General features: G+C 43.8%; 2 protein-coding genes across 2 annotated transcripts in view; both read left to right on the top strand.

The window, feature by feature from the left end:
- Nucleotides 1-5,516: 5,516 nt before the first annotated feature.
- Nucleotides 5,517-20,592, top strand: LOC120018835. Its single transcript, XM_038962056.1, has 13 exons — nt 5,517-6,151; nt 6,347-6,570; nt 7,178-7,339; nt 7,711-7,890; nt 8,541-8,661; nt 8,771-8,860; nt 9,929-10,106; nt 10,379-10,541; nt 10,745-10,933; nt 12,285-12,459; nt 18,400-18,542; nt 19,638-19,748; nt 20,031-20,592. The coding sequence occupies exons 1-13, from the start codon at nt 6,004-6,006 to the stop codon at nt 20,238-20,240; spliced, it is 2,094 nt and encodes a 697-aa protein (XP_038817984.1). The 5' UTR covers nt 5,517-6,003; the 3' UTR covers nt 20,241-20,592.
- A 3,989-nt stretch (nt 20,593-24,581) lies between these two features.
- The window catches only part of si:dkey-103g5.4, a 38,382-nt gene continuing 37,477 nt past the window's right edge, over nt 24,582-25,486 (top strand). Inside the window, exon 1 of the mRNA XM_038961624.1 lies at nt 24,582-24,888. Within this exon, the coding sequence (XP_038817552.1) occupies nt 24,684-24,888 (205 nt within the window). The 5' untranslated portion in view covers nt 24,582-24,683. The remainder of the gene's footprint in view (nt 24,889-25,486) is intronic.

The raw sequence follows: 25,486 nt of genomic DNA, 5'->3' as shown, positions 1-25,486 counted from the left end.
TGTTGCAATATCTCTATATGAGTCATACATATTTTATATATGAATGAGTATAACCAGTCATAATGTCCATGATCTGCAGCCATCATGTCAACACAGACGGTTTAACCATTGACTGCAGCCAGGGCACATCCTTCACTCATCTCATCCCGCTTGTATGTGTGTAAAAGGTCACCACCAACTCTCTTAGGTAACTAGCTAGTTGTCATTGACAGGGCATTGTCATTGACAGGGCATAGTCCAGAGCTTCTGTGATGAATTATGTAGGTTATTCCATGTAGCCAAAGTCCATTGTTCTTTAAAAAATAAAGTGGAAAAATATATTATGTGAAATGTTCTCGAGAGTGGATAACAGTGTATCGCAAGGGGGGAAACAGCTAACTTCCTCTAATTCTACACATTTCGCCATGGGGCAAAGAGAAAATGCTCCTTTTTTAAAGCAAATGTCCTGCAATTCTACACATATTGCCATTGGGCAATATGCCAATATTGACATTTTGCAATGAGGCGGAGAGGATTTAGCATTTTTAAAGCTAATTTCCTGTAATTCAACTTTTTTTGCCATCACTTCATATGCTATCTAGGGAGGAGGATTTAGCATTTTTAAAGCTAATTTCCTGTAATTCAACTTTTTTTTTGCCATCACTTCATATGCTATCTAGGGAGGGGGAACCACCAGCGGTGGATTAAGGCCACCTGCTTATGCTTGTGCAGAAGGTTGACTTCTGAACATACTGCAGGTTATTACATAAAGAAAATGAGAAGTAAAAACAGGTTTAGCCCCTGGTTCGACCGTGATCTGGCAGAGTTCCTCAAGAATTGCATTTGGCGAAAGGCTCGGCACACGTATACTCAGGCTGACTGGCTCTCGTTCAGGCAAATTAGAAATGAGTGCATCAGGCTATCCGGAAGGCCAAAGTTACTTACTTTAAGAAGTAGTTCTCTCTCTGTGGGTCTAATGCAACTAGCCCCGATGCTCCTCCCTCTTTTTCCCCTGCCCTGCTACAAAGTTTCTCCCTGCAGGCGGTCACTAAGTCCGAGGTGTTAAAGGAGCTCCTTAAACTTGACCCCCCAAACACATCTGCGTCAGATGGTTTAGACCCTTTCTTCTTTAAGGTTGCTGCCCCTATAATCGCCAAGCCTATCTCTGACCTTTTTATCCTGTCTCTCCTCTCTGGGGAGGTTCCCTTTGCTTGGAAGACAGCCACAGTCCATCCTTTATTTAAAGGGGGAGATCAAGCTGATCCTAACTGTTATAGGCCTAATTCTATTTTGCCCTGTTTATCCAAAGTGTTGGAAAAACTTGTCAATAATCAACTGACTGGCTTTCTTGATGTCTATATTATTCTCTCTGGTATGCAATCTGGTTTCCGCTCAGGTTATGGATGTATCACCGCAACCTTAAAGGTCCTCAATGATGTCACCATTGCCCTTGATTCTAAGCAATGTTGTACTGCTATTTTTATTGACTTGGCCAAAGCTTTTGATACAGTAGACCATTCCATTCTAAGGAGTATTGGTGTCTGAGGGGTCTTTGGCCTGGTTTCTCAAAGAGTGCAGTGTATGAAGTCAGAACATCTGCTGTCTCAGCCACTGCCTGTCACCAAGGGTGTACCCCAAGGCTCGATCCTAGGTCCCACGCTCTTCTCAATTTACATCAACAACATAGCTCAGGCAGTAGGAAGCTCTCTCATCTATTTATATGCAGATGATACAGTCTTATACTCAGCTGGCCCCTCCCGGGATTTTGTGTTAAATGCTATACAACAAAGCTTTCTTAGTGTCCAACAAGCTTTCTCTGCCATTAACCTTGTTCTGAACACCTCCAAAACAAAGGTAATGTGGTTTGGTAAGAAGAATGCCTCTCTCTCCACAGGTGTGATTACTACCTCTGAGGGTTTAGAGCTTGAGGTAGTCACCTCATAGAAGTACTTGGGAGTATGGCTAGACGGTACACTGTCCTTCTCTCAGCACATATCAAAGCTGCAGGCTAAGGTTAAATCTAGACTTGGTTTCCTCTATCGTAATAGTTCCTCTTTCACCCAAGCTATCAAACTAACCCTGATTCAGATGACCATCCTACCCATGCTAGATTATGGTGATGTAATTTATAGATCGGCAGGTAAGGGTGCTTTCAAGTAGCTAGATGTTCTCTGCCATTCGGCCATCAGATTTTCCACCAATGCTCCTTATATAACGTTTCAGGTAAAACCCAAGTGCAGACTGTGCTGAAGTAATAATGTTTATTACAGCAACAGGCAAACGACAGGCAGGGGTCGATAATCCAGAGTAGTGGGTCAAAGGTACAGGACGGCAGGCTCAGGTCAGGCAGAGGTCGGTAATCCAGAGTAGGGGCAGGGTCAGGCAGAGTGGTCAGGCAGGCGGGCTCAGAGTCCGGACAGGGAAGGGTCAAAACCAGGAGGGCGAGAAAAGGAGAGACTGGGGAAAAGCAGGAGCTGAGAGAACCGCTGGTTGACTTAACAAACAAGACGAACTGGCAACACACAAACAGAGAACACAGGTATAAATATACAGGGCACAATGGGGAAGATGGGCAACACCTGGAGGGGGGTGGAGACAATCACAAGGACAGGTGAAACAGATCAGGGCGTGACACCTTATAGGACACATTACATTTACATTTAAGTCATTTAGCAGACGCTCTTATCCAGAGCGACTTACAAATTGGTGCATTCACCTTATGATATCCAGTGGAACAGCCACTTTACAATAGTGCATCTAAATCTTTTAAGGGGGGGGGGGGGGGGGGTTAGAAGGATTACTTTATCCTATCCTAGGTATTCCTTAAAGAGGTGGGGTTTCAGGTGTCTCCGGAAGGTGGTGATTGACTCCGCTGACCTGGCGTCGTGAGGGAGTTTGTTCCACCATTGGGGTGCCAGAGCAGCGAACAGTTTTGACTGGGCTGAGCGGGAACTGTACTTCCTCAGAGGTAGGGAGGCGAGCAGGCCAGAGGTGGATGAACGCAGTGCCCTTGTTTGGGTGTAGGGCCTGATCAGAGCCTGAAGGTACGGAGGTGCCGTTCCCCTCACAGCTCCGTAGGCAAGCACCATGGTCTTGTAGCGGATGCGAGCTTCAACTGGAAGCCAGTGGAGAGAGCGGAGGAGCGGGGTGACGTGAGAGAACTTGGGAAGGTTGAACACCAGACGGGCTGCGGCGTTCTGGATGAGTTGTAGGGGTTTAATGGCACAGGCAGGGAGCCCAACCAACAGCGAGTTGCAGTAATCCAGACGGGAGATGACAAGTGCCTGGATTAGGACCTGCGCCGCTTCCTGTGTGAGGCAGGGTCGTACTCTGCGAATGTTGTAGAGCATGAACCTACAGGAACGGGCCACCGCCTTGATGTTAGTTGAGAACGACAGGGTGTTGTCCAGGATCACGCCAAGGTTCTTAGCGCTCTGGGAGGAGGACACAATGGAGTTGTCAACCGTGATGGCGAGATCATGGAACGGGCAGTCCTTCCCCGGGAGGAAGAGCAGCTCCGTCTTGCCGAGGTTCAGCTTGAGGTGGTGATCCGTCATCCACACTGATATGTCTGCCAGACATGCAGAGATGCGATTCGCCACCTGGTTATCAGAAGGGGGAAAGGAGAAGATTAATTGTGTGTCGTCTGCATAGCAATGATAGGAGAGACCATGTGAGGTTATGACAGAGCCAAGTGACTTGGTGTATAGCGAGAATAGGAGAGGGCCTAGAACAGAGCCCTGGGGGACACCAGTGGTGAGAGCACGTGGTGAGGAGACAGATTCTCGCCACGCCACCTGGTAGGAGCGACCTGTCAGGTAGGACGCAATCCAAGCGTGGGCCGCGCCGGAGATGCCCAACTCGGAGAGGGTGGAGAGGAGGATCTGATGGTTCACAGTATCAAAGGCAGCCGATAGGTCTAGAAGGATGAGAGCAGAGGAGAGAGAGTTAGCTTTAGCAGTGCGGAGCGCCTCCGTGACACAGAGAAGAGCAGTCTCAGTTGAATGACTAGTCTTGAAACCTGACTGATTTGGATCAAGAAGGTCATTCTGAGAGAGATAGCAGGAGAGCTGGCCAAGGACGGCACGTTCAAGAGTTTTGGAGAGAAAAGAAAGAAGGGATACTGGTCTGTAGTTGTTGACATCGGAGGGATCGAGTGTAGGTTTTTTCAGAAGGGGTGCAACTCTCGCTCTCTTGAAGACGGAAGGGACGTAGCCAGCGGTCAAGGATGAGTTGATGAGTGAGGTGAGGTAAGGGAGAAGGTCTCCAGAAATGGTCTGGAGAAGAGAGGAGGGGATAGGGTCAAGCGGGCAGGTTGTTGGGCGGCCGGCACATCACTGCACTCTATAATCTTCTGTAAACTGGTCATCTCTGTATACCAGTTGCAAGACCCACTGGTTGATGCTTATTTATAAAACCCTCTTAGGCTTCACTCCCCCCTATCTGAGATATCTCCTGCAGCCCTCAACCTCCACATACAACACCCGTTCTGCCAGTCACATTTTGTTAAAGGTCCCCAAAGCACACACATTTATGGGTCGCTCCTCTTTTCAGTTCGCTGCAGCTAGCGACTGGAACAAGCTGCAACAAACACTCAAACTGGACAGTTTTACCTCAATCTATTCATTCAAAGACTCAATCATGGACACTCTAACTGACAGTTGTGGCTGCTTTGCGTGATGTATTGTTGTCTCTACCTTCTTGCCCTTTGTGCTGTTGTCTGTGCCCAATAATTGTTGTATCCTGTTTTGTGCTGCTACCATGTTGTGCTGCTGCCATGTTCTGTTGCTACCATGTTGTTGTCATGTTGTGTTGCTGCCATGCTATATTGTTGTCTTAGGTCTCTTTTTATTTTTATTTTTAATCCCAGCCCCCATCTCCGTCGGAGGCCTTTTGCCCTTTGGTAGGCCGTCATTGTAAGTAAGAATTTGTTCTTAACTGACTCGCCTAGTTAAATAAAGGTTAAATAAATGAAATAAAATATTACACATCCCAGGCACACACTCACGTGTATTCACACTCAAGCATACACACACACACACACACACACAAACAGACACATGCGCATGCACATGCACATGCACATTCCTAGTGTACACACACACGCACATTCCTAGTGTACACACACACACATGCGCATGCACATTCCTAGTGTACACACACACACATGCGCATGCACATTCCTAGTGTACACACACACACATGCGCATGCACATTCCTAGTGTACACACACACACACGCACATGCACATTCCTAGTGTACACACACACACACACACACACACACACACACACACACACACACACACACACACACACACACACACACACACACACACACACACACACACACACACACACACACACACACAGAGCTTTGCATTATACACTTTAGTTTTGTATTGTGGTTTCTAGGCAGTTGACCTATATTCAAACTGCTACTTTTTTTCATTGATATTTATTTGGTAGGTGGTATTGATTTAGTACATGTGTATGCGTATGTGTACCACTTGATAAAAGCCAGGAAAGGCCCGTTATCATGAGGAAGCAAAGGGTGAAGATGTTACCTTGGATTTTGAACACAAGCTGGCAGCCTTTCAGTACACAGGACAAAGTTTGACTGGATAAGCAGCAAAACAAAGTATTCATTTCTCACGACCACTCTTTGACCTAGGCAAAACAGCAAACAGACACCATCTGAAAAACAATTTGCTAATTCTAAACATTCAAATAAATAGTACATTCCTAGAATTCTGGGAGAATTGCAATGAACCGTAAAGCAAAGTTGTGATGATGTGACGAGAGCCAAATCACTATCAATTCAATATCAGTTCCGTGGTAGGATTGATATGAACAAAGCCTGTAATCTGACCTGGATGCGTAGGGTTGCCATTTTCAACCCACAAGCCTCCCATGTTACCCTACCTCTCAGGCCCCATCAATTATTCAGTAGGCCAGGGAAAGTGCTGGTCTCCAGTCCCCCACTGAGTCTGGGACAGCAGTAGCAGGATCGTCCAGGACCGGGATGATGCTAAGGAAGTTAGGGCCAGGAGTCTGCAGGTGGCCAACCCTGCTGCTTTGGTGCCTGTATGTCTTCGTGGAGGAGCACACTGTCTATGGCCACAACAGAACTGTGGGAACCAGGGAGATGGAGAGGCCATTTTGTGAACAAGGTAGACACACTGTATGTCTCTGCATGCTTATACAGACCTGAGAATAATTATGATCCTATTGTGAGGCTATTGTGTTTTAGCTGTGTGTGGCATGAGAGACAAAACCTGACTTTGCCACCTTGTGACAGCGCATGAAAACCCTTAGTGGTACACTACCACTACCATTTTGTGGTAAAACTCTATTTATTCAAACAGGATTCTATTGTCCAGTGGGAAGTCCCACACCAGTGCCATGTCCGAAGGGTACGTTTGGGCCGACGGTTGGTGCTAGATCCATGGACAGCTGTCTCAGCTGCCCAACCAACCACTATTGTCCGCGACCTGCTCTGACCTCCGGCATACCCTGTGGAGCCTGGGCACAGCAGCCCCTACCTGGCCAGGACAGATGTGTGTGTCTTGGAGAAGGGCAAACCTTCCAGGTGTGTGTCTGTGTGTTTGTGTATGTGTGTGTGTGTGTGTGTTTACGTATGTTCTTGTGTGTGTGTGTGTGTGGGCGTGCGTGTGTGGGTGCAAAGCCCTTTATGTTTTGTATTGTGTATCAATGACTCTGTTCTGTCAGTCTTCCGTAGTATCAGGCACACAGGTTGCATGCAAGAACAGTTAACACAATATACAGTATATCCACTTGGTTCATGGGTTCAATCTGTAGCCCGCGGCTCAGAATGTTTCATATCAAGTTTCAACATAGCCGGAGTCTAATTTCCATCCGTGTCAGTCACCCAGTGACTGTTGAGCCTTCCACTCAGCAGCTCATGTTCAAAGGGGAAATGACTCTAGGTACTCTGAATGACTTCCAGGTATTGGGTGTTGATCTAAGCGTTTGAATGTCAAATCAAATCCAAATCCAATTGTATTTGTCACATGCTTCGTAAACAAGTGCGTAGGGAGAGTTCAGTGTGTGTGCTTCGAGTCAGACGAGTTTTGCAAAAGGTCTAATGTCCATTTGTTTGTGTGTGTGATGTGTGTGTGTTGGTATGTGTGTGTGTGTGTGGGTGGGTGTGGGTGTGTGTGCATGTGCCAATTTAGGCCAGTGATGGGCAGTGCCCCTGTGCCCTAGGGTACCACCTCATGGGCCAAGGGGACACTTGTTTGCACAGTGTGTATGATATTTGTAGAGATGGAAGAGCAAGGACACAACATGGAACCTGTCTGGACAGGCAGCAGTGGGCACAGCACTGTACCCAGCAGGTTAGGAGAAGTTAACTCACCCATGCATGCACACACACACACACACACACACACACACACACACACACACACACACACACACACACACACACACACACACACACACACACACACACAGAGAAACTCTACATTCTGTGTCAATGGTTAATTGAACAACGTACTGTAGTTCATTGAACAAAGTACGGTGTGCAGTTTATTCTATTATTCTATCATTGGCCCATATATAGCATCATTAATCCAGGGTTTATATACATAATTGAGTCCAACTTAATGTGTCACTTTTTTCCCTTGACTGGCTACCGCTCAGTCCCAGCCTTTTCCTTTAGTCTGTAGGTCAACAGATCCCAAGTGTTCCTCTCTTCCTCTCCCAGGTGTGTCTCTCTCCAGGGGACTACCAGGGCTTTGATGGAGCTCTGGGCCTGTGTCTGTGCAGGGAACCCCCAGAGAGAGCTGTGTGTGGAGGCTTGTGTAGGAGCAGGCCAAAGCTGGCAATGCATTTAGTGTGTGCTGCTGTAGACTTGCAGCTGGTATTTAGCAACTCTGAAGGCCAGGTAAGCCATGATGTCTTGAGCATGTGTAGGAAAGAGTTGCATGGCAGACCCATTATGGGCACATACTCACACAAGGCACCACACACACACACACACACACACACACACACACACACACACACACACACACACACACACACACACACACACACACACACACACACACACACACACACACACCAGTATGCGACCAGTAAAAATGTGGATTTGATACACACACACGTACGATTATTTGTCTCTCTGAATTTAAACCATCAAGAGATGTCTGTCATTGAACAACCCCATGCCATGATTAGATAGTGAAAAAACACACTAATCTCTTTCATAATTTCTTTAAACAATAACAGATAATTTACCAACATTTCTGAACATGGATATATAGCATTTTGGGATGAAACTCTTCAATTACAAACACTTGATCCTGTCCCCTTAACTCCAACCAACATCCATAGGACCATTTCATTGAAAAAGTGATAGGTATACAGTACACTAGCTTGAGTTAAAACGTAGCTTGTACAATCACAGAAGATGCACTGAATAAACTTGGAAATCACATACTTGGATACCATATGCTTGGACATCATAGACAGCCACATAGAGTAACAACCTGACATAGTTATCAGTAAACGGCCCTGTGTTTTCTCTAACAGGTGAGTGTCTCCGGGAGTGTGCTGCTGGAGACCGTGTTCAAACGCTGGGACTCCCAGGGGACCTTGCAGTGTGACGGTCGCCACAATGTCTCCCTTCCTGTGTACACAGTGCAGACAAATGGTGAGCTCCTCGGATACAGAGTGGGCCCAGTTACAATAGGCCCTTAATACATGGTAGGACCAATAATAACAATGACTGTCTTTGTGTGTGTGTCTGCTTTTTTTTAAAGATGCAGGGTTCCTTGGTCTCCTCAATGACGTCCCAGCGGCGATTCAGAAGTTATTTCCAGAGAAAAGCGTGGGAACGCACATCTCTACAGGTTACCTATCATCAAAGAATGATTCAAAACCTACAGTGCTGTGAAAAAGTATTTTCCCTACTTTTGCGTATTTTTTATAATGAATGTTGTCAGATCTTCAACCAAAACCTAATATTAGATAAAGGGAACCTGAATGAACAAATAACACAACAATGACATACTTATTTCATTTATTTCATAAACAAAGTTATGCGACACCCAATGCCCCGGTTTGAAAAAGTATTTGCCCCCTTACACTAAATAATTGGTTGTCACCTTTAGCTGCAGTGACTCCAACCAAACGCTTCCTGTAGTTGTTGATCAGTCTCTCACATCGCTGTGGAGGAATTTTGACACACTTCTCCAGGCAGAACTGCTTTAACTCAGTGACATTTGTGAGTTTTCAAGCATGAACTGCTCGTTTCAAGTCACAACATCTCAATTTGGATTAAGTCTGGACTTTGACTAGGTCATTCCAAAACTTCAAATTTGCTGCTTTTTAGCCATTTTCATGTAGACTTGATTGTGCGTTTTGGGATCATTGTCTTGCTGCATGACCCAGCTACATTTCAGCTTCAGCTCACAGATGGATGGCCCGACATTCTCCTGTAGATTTCTCTGGTGCAGAATTCATGGTTCCTTCTATTAAAACAAGTTGTGCAGGTCCTGAGGCAGCAAAGCATCCCCAAAGCATCACACTACCACCACCATGCTTGACCGTTGGTATAAGGTTCTTACTGTGGAATGCAGTGTTTGGTTTTTGCCAGGCATCGTTTTTGTTATTTGTAAAGTCAGGTTCCCTTTATCTAATATTAGGTTTTGGTTGAAGATCTGATAACATTCAGTATAAAAAAATATGCAAAATAAGAGAAAATAATAAAGGGGGCAAATACTTTTTCATAGCACTGTACATGTTATCCTAATTTTACTGTCCCAACACACTTACTGATCAAATATTCTCTCTGTGATTAATTCGTTAATCCATCCATCCATCTATCCATTCCTCCGTTTGTTTCTTTGTTCTTTTGTTAATTTGTTCATTCATTAATTCAACCATCCATCCATCCCTCCATGACTATTTTCAACCAGGTGACTCTGGTGTCAGAGAGGAAGGAGGGGCTGGGTCTGATTGGTCCAGCAGATCAACCATCTGGGGAGGAACCATGAACTCCAGCTCTGTGGGGATTCTGAACCCCACTACATGTCTACATCTAGGGGACACACTGCTCTTCACTGTCACCAGACAACACTACCCTCAGTATGATGTGTAAGTCAATCAAACTGCTCCTGATAGTGGATTTTCTACACTTCGCTCTCAGAAATGTGTTTTTTATTTGCATAGGACTTGAAGATTTTTAAAATAAAATGTCAAACCTCTTCATCTGGGACAGGGTGCTGTTGCAAATCCAACGCACTTCTGAAAGTGCAGTATGGAAAATACACCATCTGCAACAATTATTTTGGCCTTTGCGTGGGTATCTTTCTATGAGCAGTATTTTCTTTATCCTTTTTTTTACGGCTTCCTCTCTTGTTGTCCAGAGAGAACCTGTACAATACCAACCGTGACTTTGACTGGGGTCCTCTGAGGCTGCTGGCTGAGGACCTGACACTGGCCAGGACTCCACCGACACTCTTCTCCTTGGTCTTCACTCAACCTGGGGTGTACGCCTTCAAACTCAGTGACCATCAATACAAACACATGGTATTACCCTGTTTGCTCGTACAGGGCCTTAGAGGTTCATACCTAATGAACAAAATGGGTGAAAGATGCACTCGTTGTATAGTAATGCCCTGCTCCTCTTCATTTTTTAAAGTGTGTTATGCAGTAACTTTAAACTGATAAAAGTGAAATCCATAAGCCTTCCCAATATCTAAAGCCAATATGCTCACGTGCTCCTCTTACAGTATGTGAGGGTAATGCCAGCAGGTGGACAGTGCTATGAGGCTGGACCGTTCTTCCCCACTGTCCCTCATCATCTGACAAGGATGGGCATCGCCAAGAGACGACACCTGCTTCTACGCCCTGACTGGTTGGTGACAGGAGGACTGCTGCTTGGTGCTGTGGTCATCCTCAGCCTGTGTGTGACGCTGCTGGTGAGAGCACTTCTTGGCGTTGACATGCACACACACATGCGTCCTCACAGGCATGCCTTGATTGCAAGCGCACACACACGTCCATAAACATTATTGGCAAGTATAATGGGGACATTTCAGTTTAGAATATGCATATGTGCAACAGTTAAGAACGTAGTGGAGATTGGGGTCAGTCGAGCCAAAGGGTTAGTTGAGTCACCCCTTCTTTCTAGGAAACTATACATAAAATGAATCGTGACCAAATATTTAGGAATAAAAAAAGAAAGAAAAGTGGTAAGCAAGTTAGGTTCAAAAAACAGATTTTCACAAAGTCAGATTAATGTATTGTGTTATAGCTTTCATGATGCTTGTATCTAAGCCCAAACGGATCATTTTAATACTGTTCTATACATCAGTTAGAGACTCTATAAGCTTATACAGTATATGCAGTCCTAAACCAAGCATGAAAGTGCATCTGTGTAGCTGTGTGGGCTAATATAGTCAAAATGGTTGCTGTGGGGCAGTGGTGGAAAGTACTTAAAGTAAAAATACTTTAAAGTACTACTTAAGTCGTTTTTGGGGGGTATCTGTACTTTTATTTTTTTGACAACTTTTACTTTTACTTCACTACATTCCTAATGAAAATAATGTACTTTTTACTCCATACATTTTCCCTGACACCCAAAAGTATTCAATACATTTTGACTGTTTAGTAGGACAGGAAAATGGCCAAATTCACACACTTATCAAGAGAACATCCTTAGTCATCCCTACTGCCTCTGATCTGGTGAACTCACTAAACACAAATGCTTTGTTTGTAAATGATGTCTGCGTGTTGTAGTGTGCCCCTGGCTATCCATAAAATAAAATAAGAACAAGAAACTTGTGCCGTCTGGTTTGCTTATTATAAGCAATTTGAAGTATTCTTTTAATGGATGACTTTCACTTTAACTTGAATATTTTTCTATTAAGGTATCTTTTACTTTTACTCAGCTATGACATTTGAGAACCTTTTCCACCAGTGTATTTTTCCTTTCTGTATTGCACATAATTTTCAGTGTTCTATTTGTGACACTCAAGGTGCGGGTTGATGGTCACTAGACCTTGATACTGAATGTTATGGATTATTCTCATATCTGTTGATTGCAGCCAGAATGGAGGTACAAGGACACTGAGTATTCACTGTTCTATTGTATTGATGACATTCTGTAGCAGGTGACAAATTCACTTGCTTTTTTGTCTCGACTTCCTATAAGCCTCTCGGGCTGCTGTTGACTACCTTTTCGATTCTAGTGGAGCAAAGGTCACGCACATTGTACACACAATTCTGTTATTACACACAAGTCAGACAGATTTGTATTCCCATGTGTAGATCTTGTTTCGGGAGTATGGCTGGCCAGAGAAAATGGCCACCAGAGCCCAGTACCGTACACTCCAGCTCCAGTACCCCATGGAAGACTACTCCTCAAAGGGTTCCAGGGTGACGACATTAAAGAAGTACCACAGAAACCTCCAGGCCAGGATGACAGAGGCCTCTGTACAGCCCGGTACAGTATAATATATCCTCCTCATTCCCACTCACTCTTCACCCACCATAGCCCATGGGCAAGCAAGCTACCCAACCACCTTATTATACAACATTCCCAGGAACCGGACCATAGTATAACAGCTCACACCTGTACCCTTTACTACCTTACACAACCCTGTTTACACATAAGGGAGACTGACCCTTAAACACCCAAAAGCCACAACCAATCACACTGGTGTGGTGCTTGCAAAATACCACCATTCACGTGAATGCTCACGCAATATCAACAGCCACACATACTACAACTGAAACAATCTTGATCAAGTTGGAAAATCAGCCCAAATACGCTTAGATTTGTTATATTTATATTTTGGCAATTTATATTTTTTCAATTTACATTGCAACGAAATCACTGCAGTGGTGTAAGAACAAGACCAGTATACAGAAAAATATGCCCAGTAGCTGATTCAGCATAATATAGAATGGGAAACTTGTTTTATGTGAACCAATGATATCATAGACAGGACAATCAGTGCAAGACAGTACAATAGGGACACAATGTTACAGCAATATCAGTAGTGTGGGTAAAATCACTGGGGAAGACAAGCCAGAAAAAAGCCACATTACAACCTATGTGTTGTGATAATCGCATTGTTTGTTGTATAACCTGTTCGTTTATTAATCAACCAATCAATCCAATTTATTTATAAAGCCCTTCTTACATCAGCTGATGTCACAAAGTGCTGTACAGAAACCCAGCCTAAATCCCCAAACAGCAAGCAATGCAGGTGTAGAAGCATGGTGGCTAGGAAAAACTCCCTAGAAAGGCCAGAACCTAGGAAGAAACCTAGAGAGGAACCAGGCTATGAGGGGTGGCCAGTCCTCTTCTGGCTGTGCCGGGTGGAGATTATAACAGAACATGGCCAAGATGTTCAAATGTTCATAGATGACGAGCAGGGTCAAATAATAATAATCACAGTGGTTGTAGAGGGTGCAACAGGTCAGCACCTCAGGAGTAAATGTCAGTTGGCTTTTCATAGCCGATCATTCAGAGTATCTCTACCGCTCCTGCTGTCTCTAGAGAGTTGAAAACAGCAGGTCTGGGACAGGTAGCACATCCGGTGAACAGGTCAGAGTTCCATAGCCGCAGAACAGTTGAAACTGGAGCAGCAGCACAACCAGGTGGACTGGTGACCGCAAGGAGTCATCAGGCCAGGTAGTCCTCAGGCATGGTCCTAGGTCTCAGGTCCTCCTCCGAGAGAGAAAAAGAGAGAGAATTAGAGAGAGCATACTTAAATTCACACAGGACACCGGATAAGACAGGAGAAATACTCCAGATATAACAGACTGACCCTAGCCCCCCGACACATAAACTATAGCAGCATAAATACTGGAGGCTGAGGCAGGAGGGGTCGGGAGACACTCTGGCCCCGTCCGACGATACCCCCGGACAGGGCCAAACAGGCAGGATATAACCCCACCCACTTTGCCAAAGCACAGCCCCCACACCACTAGAGGGATATCTTCAATCACAGGTCAGAGTCCATCCTGAGACAAGGCCTAGTATAGCCCACGAAGATCTCCCCCACAGCACAACCCAAGGGGGGCGCCAACCCGGACAGGAAGATCACGTCAGTGACTCAACCCACTCAAGTGACGCACCCCTCCTAGGGACGGCATGAAAGAGCACCAGTAAGCCAGTGACTCAGCCCCTGTAATAGGGTTTGAGGCAGAGAATCCCAGTTGAGAGAGGGGAACCGGCCAGGTAGAGACAGCAAGGGCAGTTTATTGCTCCAGTGCCTTTCCGTTCACCTTCACACTCCTGGGCCAGACTAAACTCTATCATAGGACCTACTGAAGAGATGGGTCTTCAATAAAGACTTAAAGATTGAGACCAAGTCCGCGTCTCTCACATGGATAGGCAGACCATTCCATAAAAATGGAGAAACCCTGCCTCCAGCTGTTTGCTTAGAAATTCTAGGGACAATAAGCAGGCCCGCGTCTTGTGACCGTAGCGTACATGTAGGTATGTACGGCAGGACTAAATCGGAAAGATAGGTAGGTAGTTCTTATGTCTTGCTACCGTGATATATAGGCCTAAGGTCGAGACAATAAGAAGACACAGTGGCAGAATAAATTCAACCACAACTTTGCCTCATCACAAAACCAGAGAGCAACCTCTGTCCACAAAGCAAATTACATGTAACAAACAGTTACATTACCCACAGCATAGTCAGGCAAGTTAATGTTTCCGACATTTTCGGACTACTAAACAACTATTAATTTAGAACCACAGAGAGTTACCGCAAGTCGCAAAGAAAACAGGAGCTGCCTCCACTATTCCAGCACCATTTCAACTTCAATATTTCAACATCATCAATTCACCTACGCTTAGTCTAATACAGTGACAACTAGAAGATACCAAAAACAATTTAGTCCAATCAACATAAGCTAAATATGATTTGGCTGTCCATGGTTCTGATTTCTCTGTGTACGCGTGCTTGCGTGCAAGTAGAAAAAAACATGTTGACTCACCCAGTTTGTAGAAACGCCAATGCCATCCCCCTCTCTTCCATGAGACAAAACTGCCTATAACTCGGTCATACAATACGCTTTTAGTTTTTGTTATCCTAGGCTACCTGGCTAAAATGCTTGCTCGCTAGCCTAACTTCCTTTCATGGGCAACGTTAGCTTGTTAACATTAGCCTACTACACTAGCTACATATTGAACTTCTATCCTCTCAGGCCAGGGGCACAAAGGAAGACTTTATGGTTGGATCAGAATCAGCAATAAAATCATTGGCCAGTACGGAGAATTAAGTAAAACCCACAAGTCCTAATCTCAAAGTTATGAAAGGGACAGTTTTAGCTAGTTAGCTAGCCTCCAGAGGACAACAACACAATGAGATGCAACAATTCTAGTTTTTTTCTGTATTTTGATGTTTTGCTCTCGATGTGATGTGAATTGTGTGAAGTCAAATCGAAACTGGCTTCCCTTGACCCTTTTTTTGGTGTGCCAGGACTGTTCACAGTTGAGGTCAGTCAGATTAGCTATTATTTTTTACTTTATTTTATCAAGGGAGGCCAAATGCTCGCTGGCTTCCCTTGAGTTCAATGGCTTCCCTCGCATTCAATACTATGGGCGGAAAGGTCATACCAGACAGCATCAGATAGGCCTAGATTTGTGGAAGGTACTACACAGTGCAAAGACCCCCTTGCGCACTCAACGTCTGTCGAGATATGTTGAGTTTCCTTGTAGCCTATTGCCCGAATGCAAAACAATGTTCTGTCTGTTTGCTAATTTTCATGGCCTAAAATAAATGTGCTCATATGGGCAGAATATTATCTATCGGCTATAGTAGAATATTATCTATAGGCTATAGTAGAACACATTTTTATCAGTTATGAAAATAGAACATTCCATGTGAAAACAATGTATCTGTAAAAGGCCGACATTTGGACGTTTCAATTAAAAAATACTGTCTCATGACTATAGAAACTGAAACATTGTGATTTTAGAGACAGAAAGTAACAATAGGCTATGATTAAAGAGTTAGGCTATACACTCTTAGAAAAAAGGGTTCCAAAATGGTTCTGACGCAGAACCCTTTTTGGTTCCAGGTAGAACTATTTTGGGTTCCATGTAGAACCCTCTGGAAACGGTTCTACATGGAACCAAAATGGGTTCTTCAAAGGGTTTTCCTATGGGGACAGCCTGAAGAATCCTTTTTGGTTCTACAGATGGCACCTTTTTTCCCTAAGAGTGTACTGGGCTCTCACCATCGTCCTCATTATCATTATTCACATCATTCAAATTGAATCAAGTCACAATTAACAGCTTTGGTATCGACATCAGTGAGCAGGCTTTCCGAGTGAGGAGAGACACATGGGTAAGGCTACCAAAGGAAAACGTCTGAAAACAAAAATGATGAAATTCAAGCCACAGAAATACAATCTTTATGTAAAATGTCTATATGTCCCCCTAAATTTGAAGTCTAATATGTCCATTTAATATAAGAAAACATAACCAAATCCATTTGGCTTATGTTGCTTCATTTAGTCTCATTATGATATGGAAAATGTAGGCTATTTCAAAAATACAGAATACCAGATTTTGAGTTGACTCCACAGGCTATTATTCTATTAACATCTACCCGAGGTTCAACTTGAAGGGAAGGTCACCTTAAAACTATTTTGATACTCACCTCAAGTCTTGATAATATGAATGAGAATGTAGTCCATTTTGTTTTGAAATCAGTATTTAAAGTGTTGGTCCCATGCTTCATGAGCTGAAAGAAAAGATCCCAGAAATGTTCCATATGCACAAAAAGCTTATTTCTCTCACATTTGTGCACAAATTTGTTTACATCCCTGTTAATAAGCATTTCTCATTTGCAAAGATAATCCATCCACCTGACAGGTGTGGCATATCAAGAAGCTGATTAAACAGCATGATCATTACACAGGTGCGCCTTGTGCTGAGGAGTATTTTTGTCTGTAATAAAGCCCTTTTGTGGGAAAAAACTCATTCCAATTGGCTGGGTCTGGCTCCCCAGTGGGTGAGCCTGGTTCCCAAGTGGGTGGGCCTATGCTCTCACAGGTCCACCCATTGGCTGTGCCCCAGCCCAGTCATGTGAAATCCATATAGGGCCTAATTCATTTATTTATTCATTTATTTCAAAATTTAAAAGAAAATTTTGAATTTATATTTTTGTTCAGTATATACAACATTCTGCCTATATGAACTAATGTATATAGGCCTAGGCTACAATGTGCCCATATAAAGGAATGTATATATAATATTTGTAGCCATACGTGATTTAATGAAAAGCAGCAAACATATGCATTTAATAAAAGACTCACGAACACAATCTTGCAATAGTCTACAGCTGGCTTCAAGTTTATTTATTTTTTATATAGCTAATATCTCGAAGTGCTGTACAGAAACCCAGCCTAAAACCCCAAACAGCAAGCAATGCAGGTGTAGAAGCACGGCGGCTAGGAAAAACTCCCTAGAAAGGCCAAAACCTAGGAAGAAACCTAGAGAGGAACCAGGTTCTGAGGGGTGCCAGTCCTCTTCTGGCTGTGCCGGGTGGAGATTATAACAGAACATGGCCAAGATGTTCAAATGTTCATAAATGACCAGCATGGTCAAATAATAATCAGGAGTAAATGTCAGTTGGCTTTTCATAGCCGATCATTAAGAGTATCTCTACCGCTCCTGCGGTAGAAGCTCACCTGAAGCTTCACACTCACAGCTTCACACTCACAGCTTCCCCAGCGCTTCACAGCTTCCCGGGTAAACTCGACATATATTGTAGCCTCACGGGAATGAATGAGGAGTGGAGGAAGAAGTTCAGTTCAGCTGCAGTGTTCCAGGTAAAATATGACGCACTGTACGCACTGTAGCGGTGCTTCAGGTGAGCTTCATTCATCCTCTTGCGAATTGAATGAAAAGTATGATACACTAAAGCCTGGCTTCCTTTGACACTCATGAACACATGCCTCTGAATACAGATATCAGTTAGTCACAGTGGGCCAAAACCTAACTGGAGATCTGTGCGCGTAACTCCGACTTTCATGTATATCATTCATGGACATCAGTTTGAGACTAAATTTGATTTAAGAGCATGGATCTCAAGTTAGGATTCGGCTTATTAGTAGTAATAAGCTAATAAAACAAAATACCTATTCAGCATAACCTCCCTTGTTGAATATTTATCTTTGTAGCCCTATATGCCATCCCATTGGGCACACACTGGTTGAATCAACACTGTTTCCACATTAAACCAACGTGGAATAGACGTTGACTTGACGTCTGTTCCCAGTGGGATTTAGCAAATGCTTTTATCCAAAGCGACTTACATATGGGTGGCGCCAGCGGGAATCGAATCCACAGCCCTTGGTTTGCAAGTGCATACTTCATGCTATACGTTCTGTGTTCTATTTAATTCTGTAGTAGCCCTGGGCTTGGAGGCAGATGAGTTCTGGGACTATGAGCATCAGGTGGACCTGGAGGCCTTCAGCACGAACACCTTCTACAGCATCCTACTAAAACACAGTGTGTCTGTCACCGCTAGACTGAGCCAGCTCAGAGGAGAGGTATAACCTTGCAGAAATGGAATAACAATAGTATTATAATGTAACTCTATAGGATTAGATTTTTTTTAATAGATTGAGCAACATGATCTCACAAACTCACAGCTATTTGAGATCATATACTGTATGTACATGTATTTCTATAGGTAAGCCAAACCTCTCACTCTCACCTTCCCAAGCCTCAAATATCCCGAACGTAAAGTCCAAGTAAATCGAGACAATGTCATATTGTATAGTCTTCTCATATTGTATGACATATTGGAATGCTTGTGTTTTTTGGGTTACACCTGTTTTTTTTTAACCATATTCAGGGCCGGTCCTAGCCTTTTTGGGGCCCTAAGCACCTCATGGGCAAAACATTTTAGTGGCCCCACTTTTAAAAACGGAGAGAAGAAAATTACGTTTTAAAAGAAGTTTGCTGCAATTCTACAGATTTTGTCATGGGTTGGAGAGAAGATTTAGCAATTTTATAAAAGATTTTATGCAATTCTACTCATTTTGTTATGGGGCAGAGAGAAAAATCTGCAGTTTTATCGCTCATTTACATCAATTCTACACATTTTGCCATAGAGTGGAGATACATTTTTGTAGTTTGAAAGAATTTTCTGCAATTCTACAAATTTTCCCATGAGTTATGCCATGTCCTTTATTCCTCGGAGAGTGGGGTTACAGCCAAGGTGTGCCATTATCAACGGCAACCCTGGAGCAATTAGGGTTAAGTGCCTTGCCCAAGTGCACATTTTGAAACACGGATGTATGCTTATGCACAACCAAATTGCACCTTGGTGTATCCTGCTTTTATAACTCATCAGTAAGTTGAACATTTATTTTTGGGTCTGGGGCCCCTTAGTGCCACGGTGCCCTAAGTGGTCACTTATCTTGCTTATGCCTGGGGCCGGCCCTGACCGTATTGGTCTTTCCTGTTTGTGGTTAGAGTATCGGAGAGTGGTTAGGATTATTACACTGCTCCGGGGAGCTGGGCTGATAACGATGCACAGTAATATGAGCAGCGTGGACCCTGCACGTCTTTGTGAACCCTGTTTCAGAGACAGAAACTTGCTATGCTCTACAGTGTGTGTTTGTGTGTGTGTCTTGCAGGTGAAGGACCTGTATCAGGGGGTGATGGGCAAGCTGAAGGGGCTCCAGCTGCAGCCGGGTTGGTCTGCAGTTGGGAAGACCAGGGAGGGCTATGAGAGGATGCGGAGGCAGGTGGGCGTTGCCCTGACCTGAATCAAATACATGATACTTGCGCTGTACAAATACCAACGGAGCTAATGAAATAGTCCCAGAAGTGCAAACCTCAAGCTAAATCAAGTGCACCTTGTATTTGACCCAGGTCTCATTGTTTCACATGCATTGCATTCTATACTAACATTGTGGTAAGTAAAGTACTGCAATACCAGATGCTATCCCCCTGTTGCCATAAGAGGGCATTGTCATGTGCCACTGTGATCCACTGTTGCCTCCATCTCTCCCACTAAACACCACCAGGTGGAGCAGGAGGTGACCCGACGCAGGTCCCTGGCCCAGCAGCTCAGACATCTCTTGGACAGTCAGCTCGGGGTCTTGAGGACGGAGCTGATGGCCCAGCAGACGGTGCACAGGACCTTCGGGGCCCATCTCAGGGAGTGTGTGAGGCTACTGGGCCAAGCAGTGGACAACACTGACCACCCTCTCTGGGATGAACACCCACAACAGTAATGTCTGAATATGTGTCCCTTGTCTCTTCCTGTCATGCTTGTGTGTTCTGGAAAGAGCTTTGAACTACAGCTGTTTTTAATTGGCCAGGGATTTTTTATGAGAATGTTAGTTTTTCTCAATCCTGTACAAGCATGTCTTGGACCAATGTTGTCATTTTACAAAACACAGAACTCGGTGGCCTTTTGCAAAACTCAAAACATAAATACATTCAACAAAACTATATTATACTGTCAACATTTCTAAATGAATAAATTCATCAAAAGACCATGACTGCCTGCAAAAAGATTAACGCAACCATGCTTATCTCTCGAGTCCAAGCAGACAAAAGAGAAAGTGAGTCTGTCTCTTTAAAAATTCCAGTAGATTAACACATTTTCTTTGTAGTCACTAAATCATATTGGTCAAAATTGGAAGAACAACTATCCAAAGGTGCATAATTATGGGTAATTACTCTTTTTTTATGCATATTTCAAACAATTTTATACACATAAAATAACAAGCACATTGTGTGCAGGATTCATTCATTGGTATCATCACTATCCAAATCCATGTATTCAATACATAGCCTGGTGAGTGCATAGTTTTGTAGATTTTCCATTGGCGCACAGAAACACAATCCACAATAGAAATAAGGAAAGGTTAATGCATTGCAGGAATACAACTTCTATGAATGTACAGGCTTCAATCCACACCAAAGCAAAGCTGTAAAATGGAAGGTCACAATGTTGGAGATGATGACTTAGAAGTAACCCAACTTCATTCTATACATGTCTGAAATATTGTAAAACAAAAATACATGTGTTAATATTCGGTCAACAAAACACTTAGATGACATTTGTATTTAAAGTTCAGCAAAAGTTGGTCTAAGATATGCAAGTCGGGTCCAAAGGCAAGAAAATAAGACATTCTATAAATGTATTTTAAGAATTTGATCATTGCTGTTCTGTTATTGATACGTTTCAATACAGACGCAAAAATTGCTTGTACATGATAAAAAAAACTAACTCACCTCTCATTGGTCTGTTAAGATCAGGGGTGTCAAGCTTGACTCCTGGAGGGCAGCACAACAAATCAAAATGTATTATCACATGTGTCAAATATAACTGATGTAGACTTTACAGTGAAATGCTTGCTTACGAACCTTCCCAATGATGCAGAGTTTAAAAATAATATTACAAAATAAAAGAGTAACCAACAAAAATTAAGTACACAAGAATGGAGCGACAGTACCAGTCAAAAGTTTGGACACACCTACTCATTCAAGGGTTTTTCTTCATTTTTTAAACTATTTTCTACATTGTAGAATAATAGTGAAGACATCAAAACTATGAAATAACACAGAGAATCATGTAGTAACCAAAAAAGTGTTAAACAAATCTGGAGTGGAGTGATGGAGTGCTGCATGTGATGGAGTGCTGACCTGGCCTCCACAATCACCCGACCTCAACCCAATTGAAATGTTTGGGATGAGTTGGACCACAGAGTGAAGGAAAAGCAACCAACAAGTGCTCACCATATGTGGGAACTCCTTCAAGACTGTTGGAAAAGCATTCCAAGTGAAGATGGTTGAGAGAATGCCAAGAGTGTGCAAAGCTGTCATCAAGGCAAGGGGTGGATACTTTGTTGAATCTCTAAAATATATTTTGATTTGTTCAACACTTTTTTGGTTACTACATGATTCCATATGTGTTATTTCCTAGTTTTGATGTCTTCACTATTATTCTACAATGTTGAAAATAGTAAAAATATAAAGAAAAACCCTTGAATGAGTAGGTGTGTCCAAACTTTTGACTGGTGCTGTATATACACGGAGTACCAGATCAATGAGCAGCAGTATGAGGTATTTGAGGTAGATATGTACATGAAGGCAGGGTAAAGTGACTAGGCATCCGAATGGATAATACTTGTAAAATAAAGAACAGAGTAGCAACAGCAAATGATTATTGTGAAAGTGTGTGAGTATGCGTGTGTGTGCTGTGTCGGTATGCATATGTGTTATGTGTGCGTATGTAGTGTTTGTGAATGTGTCAGGGTTTTGTGTGGGAGTGACAGTGTCGTGTATGTGAGTGAGTAGGGTCATGCAGATAGTTTGTGTACCATTAATTGACGATTTAGCAGTCTGGCTTTTTAGTAGTCTTATGGCTTGTTTGCCGGATGGTAGCAGAGTGAACAGTGTAAGGCTGGGTGGCATTTTTTCGGGCCTTCCTCTGTAACTGCCTAATATAGAGGTCCTGGATGGCAGGGAGCTCAGCCCCAGTGATGTACTGGGCTGTTCGCACCACCCTTTGTAGCGCTTTGCTGTCAAGGGTGGTGAAATTGCCATACCAAGCGGTGATGCAGCCAGTCAAGATGCTCTCGATGGTGCAGCTGTAGACATTTGAGGATCTGAGGGCCCATGACAAATCTTTTCAGCCTTCTGGGGGGGAAGAGGAGCTGCCGTGTCCTCTTCACGACTGTGTGGGTGTGTGTGGTCCATGTTAAGTCCTTAATGACGTGGACGCCAAGGAACTTGAAGCTCTTGATTTGCTCAACAACAACCCTGTCGATGTGGATACGCACGCTCTCCCCTCTTTCTCCTATAGTCCACAATCAGGTCCTTGGTCTTACTGACGTTGAGGGAGAGGTTGTTGTCCTGCCACCACACTGCTAAGTCTCTGACCTCCTCCCTGTAGGCTGACTCATCGCCGTTGGTGATCAGGCCTACCACCGTCGTGTCATCAGCAAACTTGATGATGGTGTTTGAGTCATGCGAAGCCATGCAGTCGTGGGAGAACAGGGAGTACAGGAGGGGACTAAGCACACACCCGAGGAGCCCTAGTGTGAGGGTCAGCATGGAGGAAAAGTTGTTGCCTACCCTTACCACCAGGAGCCGGCCTGCCAGGAAGTACAGGATCCAGTTGCAGAGGGAGGGGTTCAGTCCCAGGGTCCATGAGTTTGTTTAGCCTTGCCTTTAACAGCAGTTATATTATGATCAATTAACAACAATGGAGAAATGAGAACCATCAGGAATACAGCAGCCCTTGAGAACAGGAGCTATACAGCCATGTTAGATAGACCTTGCTATGCTTTGTGATGAGAGCTTTGTGGTACACAGTTAGAACCTTGAGTTTTCCCAATGCCTGACAATGTGACCTGACCAGAAAAAAAACTCTGGGCCCTATGATCTTTAATACAGTGTTGTTCAGAGGGTGGCGTCACTGGCATCTGAGATGGCAGAGCAGGTGTCGGGGGAGTGCCAGCGGCAGGGGGCATGGGCGACCCTGGGAGAGGGCACAGGGGCGAAGCTTCTGTGTCCCGACACTGGCTCAGTCCTTAGCAAGGAGGACATCATAGGTGAGACCTCTTACCATACTGCACCAGGCATAGAAAACCGAAGGCGTGATCATTAAATAACGGTTACAGTATCTTACAGTACAGGCACACAACTGCAACAAACAGTCATTCTAGAATCTCTTATCTGTCCCTAGACAGATAATAGGTTATACTCTAGGCTCTATTATCTGTCCCTGCTAAATTTGAGAAGTTCAGAGAAATACATATTTTATATGAAGGAAGATAAATAAATAGTAGTTACACACAGGAGTCACCCTGATTTGTGTTGCGTTCACTCCAAAGCTGTAGCGAGTGAAATGACACCACCTTGTGGTAGAAAGATGTTATGTATTTGTCAATGGGACAAAAGGGACAATATATAATGTAAATCAGCCTATGTTCCAGTCAGATTAATTTTGCTTCATAGACACATTGGCTGTGGTAAGAGACTTAAGTCAGATTTACTGAAATATTGTTATAACGTTTGACATATTGCTTCCTATGAGGTGGATCAAATCCTTCTCGAACTTCATTTCTTCCAGCCCCTGACGGGTCGGTGCGTGCCTGTGGAGCGGTCCATACAGACTCTATCACAGGTCTCATACTACCGAAACCCCACACCCACATGCTCCTGGCCAGCGGGCACAGTATGCCAGTGCCCCCTGACTTCTTCCTCCACCCTCAGACTGGCAGACTGCTGCCCGTAGCTGGCAACGTGGGCTATGACCCAGCCAGCTCTACCCTAGTCTTCACAACAGACTCATGTACAGGTGAGTCAAGAGCGCTGTGTGGTAACCACAACTAGAGATCGATAGTACATGCATTACGACTTCGTAATGCACTTTAACTTTGTAAGTTTACGTACAATAAGTTCACATACAAACAATTCACACTCTTTCACTTTTTAAAGGAATAGTAATGATTTAGATTTCACTCAAATCCAAATGTATGATTTAGATAAGGTTGTAGATACTTAAAATGTCCTGCTCCTTGTTATCAGGGGATATGAGAAAGTGGGAGTTTCCCCTCCTGCCGTTTGTGCCATACCCCCTCTCCCGCCATTCAGCCCAGCCCGTGACCACCCAACTGAGGGGACTCCGCCCTGGACAAAGACTGCTGCTAGGGAGACCCATGTGTGACCCTGACACAGGCGTCCTGGTGCCCATTTTAGCTGTGACCATCCACCCTCAGACTGGGCTGGTGTACCCCCTGGGAGGTGTGCATGTGTGCCCCCTCACCCGACTGCCCCAGCCCATCCAGGTGGGCTCTCCCATGTTGGACCCCATGACAGGAAATGTGGTGCTGACTGCCGGAGTCAGTCTAGATCCAATAACAGGTCAGTACTGCCTGGGTGAACAAATAACCCACATAAATACTGTAGTATAACTATATTTATATAGTATTCACTGTAGTTTTTTACAGGCTTTACTAAAAGTGTTTTTGCGGTCACCTTATAGGCCTACTGTCATTAGCGTATAGCCTGTCATTAACGTATGGATTGGTTGCGCATTGGTGTCTAGTTTTCTAGTGAAATTGTTGACTGGAGCAAATCGAGTCTGAGTCAATACCAAGAGACCAGAAGGGGGACAAGAGGTCGGAGATAGTCAAGACCGCGACCAGAAAAGTCCAATTCAAGACCATGATTGTAATTTTGTCAAATCACCACCATAATAAGAGTTCAACATGTCCAGTATGGATTTATAAAATAATGATTATAATAATATACAAATAATTATAACTTATATTGTTATTCTCAATGATTTTCAGATTTAATCTTTTTTTATTTTTTTTTAAATCAGGATTTTTCTTTGCTGGTCTAGCTAGCTATAAATCTAGCTAGCTAAGTCAGCCATTGGCTAGGCCATCAGAAGCTAGATAAAGGCATCTACCATTCAGCTTTACAAAAACTTATGGAAACTTCTGCCTTCTTGAAG

The sequence above is a fragment of the Salvelinus namaycush genome, chromosome 23 (assembly GCF_016432855.1).
Source record: "Salvelinus namaycush isolate Seneca chromosome 23, SaNama_1.0, whole genome shotgun sequence".
In the NCBI taxonomy this organism is placed as follows: Eukaryota; Metazoa; Chordata; class Actinopteri; order Salmoniformes; family Salmonidae; genus Salvelinus; species Salvelinus namaycush.
Note: the sequence above shows the minus strand (reverse complement) of the source record. Positions and strands in the feature narration are given on the sequence as shown.

Bases quoted from the DNA above. Each gene is read 5' to 3' on its own strand.
- LOC120018835 (XM_038962056.1), top strand. From the start codon at position 6,004: ATGATGCTAAGGAAGTTAGGGCCAGGAGTCTGCAGGTGGCCAACCCTG. The intron at 6,571-7,177 runs GTGTGTGTCTGT...GTGCCAATTTAG, and splicing joins GAGAAGGGCAAACCTTCCAG to GCCAGTGATGGGCAGTGCCC. The intron at 7,340-7,710 runs GTTAGGAGAAGT...TTCCTCTCCCAG, and splicing joins CACAGCACTGTACCCAGCAG to GTGTGTCTCTCTCCAGGGGA.